The 4,417-nt window shown below is 40.7% G+C and overlaps 1 protein-coding gene across 1 annotated transcript; it reads right to left on the bottom strand.

Moving 5' to 3' along the window:
- Positions 1-257: 257 nt before the first annotated feature.
- On the bottom strand, positions 258-4,055 carry NKX6-2 (NK6 homeobox 2). The gene is made up of 3 exons (XM_006136624.5): positions 3,171-4,055; positions 2,291-2,463; positions 258-1,102 (listed from the first exon to the last, which is right to left on the bottom strand). The coding sequence occupies exons 1-3, from the start codon at positions 3,583-3,585 to the stop codon at positions 854-856; spliced, it is 837 nt and encodes a 278-aa protein (XP_006136686.1). The 5' UTR covers positions 3,586-4,055; the 3' UTR covers positions 258-853.
- Positions 4,056-4,417: the final 362 nt, after the last annotated feature.

Raw genomic sequence — 4,417 nt, 5'->3', positions numbered from 1 at the left:
GTCAAAACTAAGCCACGCACTCACATAGCTTTGCTTCTTTTAGGACAACACATTACTTCCCCCTCTCCCCCACACACACACACTAGGATTGTTTTGAGTTAGCCCTGTGGAGAAGCCCTCGCCGAAGTGGGAGCCCAGACATAAGCGTTTTAAAATCGCTACTGAACAACATAGGGGGAGGGGGAAATTGAGAAAAGTAACATAAAAAGAAAAAAGGAAAAAAACGGGGTGACGTTCTAAAGGAGAAGTTTGTTAAATAATTTATTGATTTATACAAAGTCTTTCCCACCGACGTGGAGGCAATAGTTTGAATCCAATTTAAGATCAAGTGTCCAGGTTTGTCTGTCTGTCGTATTTTTTGGTTGTTTTTTATGTAGTAGAGCATAAAATCGGTGGAGAGGAAAGAAAGAAAACTGCCAAAACGCTCAATGAAAAGGGAGGGTGAAATAAAAGAGCCAGTTTACACTAGAAATATACAGCACAAAAATTTGAAATCTCCTATATACAAAGTGTCTGGGCTGCCCTCGGTGATCCATACAAAACAGTGACAAAATCTGATTGTTAGGAGCAGGTAATTGGCAAGAAGGGAGGAAAGAAGGAAAGTTAAAAAAAAATAAAGGAAAGTTGGAAAGATTCCTCTGCAATTTACATCAATGAGAAAGAAGATAATTTCATAACTTATTCTGTAAAAAATATATACATTTCACATACATCTTAGGCTGTACAACACATCACTTTTAAACATCCAGTTACAATTCTTCTTTATAATGTTTTATACCCTGGTTATTTCAGCTTTTATAAAGCGCCTTAGGGGGAGCAGTCAGTCTTATTGGCTAGGGTCTCTTGCCCTTTATCACAAAGTATCCGAGTTGTTACTGCAGGGGCTGATCAGGGCTAAATTTGTGGATTTGTGCTTTTTCAATAACCTCGTGATTTTTTCATCGTCTGAGTTGGGGTCCAGAGGTTTGTTGTATTCATCATCGTCCTCATTGTCGGAGCTCTCCTTCAGCTTCTCAGTCTCTGAGTCGTGTTTCTTCTTAGCTGAGGCCATTTCTGCTGCGTGCCGTTTTCTCCATTTCGTCCTTCTGTTCTGGAACCACACCTGTTGGAAACCCGGCAAAGAGAAGGGGGAAAACCCTTAGCTGTAACTCGTCTTCCAACACTCCAGCCGCCTGCAGTTTTGCAACCCTCCCTCCATTTACACATAGAGAGCCCTTCAGGAAACTTGGTTTCACTTTCACTGTGGAATATTTCTTGCCCCGGCTTTTCTTGTTTAAACAGTAAAGTTGGGTGCGCATCACAGTATAGAGGCTTTTAACGTCACTGGTTTGCTCAGTCTCACAACATATGAGGATCGTTTATGTATTATTAAAAATTCAGACACTTTATATGAAAAAGGATGACCGCTTTTAAGTAGCAAACAATAACATAAAAGTACAGAAAAGTATTTGAAAACTGGCTCGACTTCCAAAAGATAGTAGAGAAAGGTGTATGTTTGTATAAAGTCACTGTACCTGCCTCTCCATAACAACGCTCATTCACATTTAATTTTTCTGGTTTAACAATGTCAGGTGAAGGAATATAGTGTCCTATTCCTGACTTTTCCCTTTTGTTACACTGAGAACAATGAAGCCAAAATTAATTGTTCAAATGGAATTTTGGCAGCATTGGAGAATGATAGTTTTTTGAAAAGGAACGCTTAAGAAAAATAGTTCACAATCAAATTATATATAATCGAATATACAAGACTGCAACTTGGCCAAAATATTTCCCAATATTATTGTGTTTAAACAAAATGTACACACGTAAAATCCCACATGAACTCATTGGAATAATGAGAAAAATGAGAAACCATTTATTTTGAATATTTTGTAACGGATTTGTAAAACTAAGGACTCTGTATATCTGAGACAATGCAAAAGAACTTTGAAAACACAAAGGTAAAATCTATTACATATGAAAATATTATTTTAATTATAAATAACCTAAGAGCATTTTTATCTCTTGTATCATAGTAATGAATTAAAAATAGTGAAAAGCTATGATTGTGTTGTCCAGAAAATAAAATAATACTCGTTCAATTAAAATAAAGCAGAACTTTAGTTTATATCTTCTGTCCTAATTTTAATACTTCCACCGAATTTGCTAATTCAGTAAATTGTGAGCTCGAGAAACTGTTATAATTCAATTACGAGACAGATTAATCTTCCAATCCATTAATAAAATAATACACCCATTAATAAAATATTTACTCAGAGACAATTCTGTTGTGTAAAAAGGGGCTTCTTACCTTAACTTGACTTTCTGTCATTCCTAACGAATAGGCCAGACGAGCTCTCTCAGGTCCCGCCAAGTATTTAGTTTGTTCAAACGTTTTCTCCAAAGCAAAAATCTGCTGGCCTGAGAAAGTTGGTCTTGAGTGTTTCTTCTTTCCATCTTTGTCCAGAACCATTCCAGTCTGAGCTGCAAATAGGAGAACATCCCGAACAGTTACGAGAGTCTACACCTAAGCTCAGTGCCAGAATCTGTTTTCCAATACAAAACAAAAATCCCTTCGGTTTCAATTACGTTACTCCGGATTCTAACCACTGTAACCGAGAGCAGGATTTGACCCTGTAATATTTAGAAGAATCGTATTGTAAGTGACACCGTGAACTTGCTGAAACGGCATTTAAATGATAGACCTGTTGTGACGAAGTTAGGCTGCAGATGTCAGGTTATTGTTATGAGCAGTGTGGGGACTATGATAGTTTCATGCATTACAACGCAGTGTGCAAAATGCCTCTTTGTTTATACTGTTCAATATGACAGACAGGTTCACATCTTTATCCACCTGTTGTTATCGGGGATGTTTCCCGGATCTACCACCAGATCAGAGAGTTATAGCGCCTTATATTTATTCTTTGGGTATAAGTTATCGAGAAAGATGCAGACGCTAAAAGGAGCCTCCACAATCTCCTGGCGCTGCCAGCTACTAGAAAACACTATCGGGTGGAGTGGGAGGAGAGAGATTTCAAAATTACTTTTACCAAGGGAACCTTAAAAAGTCTGATTCCACGACAGAAAAAAAATCCATATCAACCACAACCACCCCATGTATATGGTCCATCAACGTCTCCCGCCCCCATCACTTACTGCTCCCTTCTAGGATCGGATGCACCCTCACTTACCAGGACAGGCGATTCTCGGATCTCTCCAGGGAGATCCCTGCATAACTCCCGGCCAGAAAATGGGAGGTCGCCCAGGCAGTTCTGCCAAGGGCTTTGGGTACCTGGACACAGCTGCTGGGTTAAAATACATCCCTGCTGAGGTAGCCAGTCCATTAATCCGGGGCAGCCCGGTGAGGAGATTGCTGGCGGTTCCAACAGGTCTCCCCAGGATGTCACTTATTCCGTGAGGCGTCCCTAAGGGGATCTGTGTGTTCAGTCCGCCCAGGGCTGGTGCCTTGAAGCTGGAGGGATTCTGCAGGGTGTAGGGGAAGAGAGACGTCTTCATTTCAGCCATGTTATGCAGAGCAGCCAGCGGCGTACTGCTCAGAACGAATGCACTCTGGCGATTAGTATCCATCTGCCCCACCGCTAACATTTGTGATCATCAATAAATCTATAGATAGGTATAAAAAGCCAGCTGTTTAATTCTTAACCCACACGAGCAGCGCCAGCCACGGACTCCTTAGTCTTAAAAAAAAATCAAAATACCACTGACAAACAAAAGTTTTGAACTGAGTAACAAGCGATCGCCTTTGCTCTGCCAGGACCTGCAGCGGCTGCAGCAATGCACTCTGTAAAGTTTCAGTCAGGAGGGAAACAAAAATGAGGCAGGAAAATATCGAAAAGGAAAGGGAGGGAAAGTCTCGGTCAAAACAGACCTCAGCTGGCAGGGTCCCTGGACGACTTTGATTGCTGAGCCCCGATTGAAAATCCACTAGGAAATCAGAGGATTCGGAAGAGTGGGTGGTTGTGATGATTTTTTGTTTGTTTTTGGTAGTTACAGGCAGAGTTCCTTCCCTGTGAAATTGACTCAGAGCTGAGACCAGAGCTGTACCAGATGCACAGATAACCGCACAACCACCTGCAAGGCGCGCTCTCTGATTGGCCGAACTCGCTTCAGGGGCAGTTCCGATTGGCCAATGGATTGGCACGCTGGTCCTCCACTTTGCATCGACGTCATTCGGGAGAAGAGCAACACTAAATGAAGATTTTATTATAAAGTCAAGGTACTTTAAATGGCTGTAAATTTACCCACTGATTTATCTTTCAAACGACTAAATAAATCCAATTGAATGGGAGTTTAGTGAGGCTCAAGCTTTAAAAAAGAATCAGAAAAAAAAATATGAGCACACATTTTATCAGATCGGAATAATGCAGATTCTTAGATCAAATCTGTAACGCATTAGTTTCACACTGGTTCTTAGAAA

The sequence above is a fragment of the Pelodiscus sinensis genome, chromosome 8 (assembly GCF_052426305.1).
Source record: "Pelodiscus sinensis isolate ZL-2025 chromosome 8, ASM5242630v1, whole genome shotgun sequence".
In the NCBI taxonomy this organism is placed as follows: Eukaryota; Metazoa; Chordata; order Testudines; family Trionychidae; genus Pelodiscus; species Pelodiscus sinensis.
This window is presented reverse-complemented; position numbering and strand designations above follow the sequence as displayed.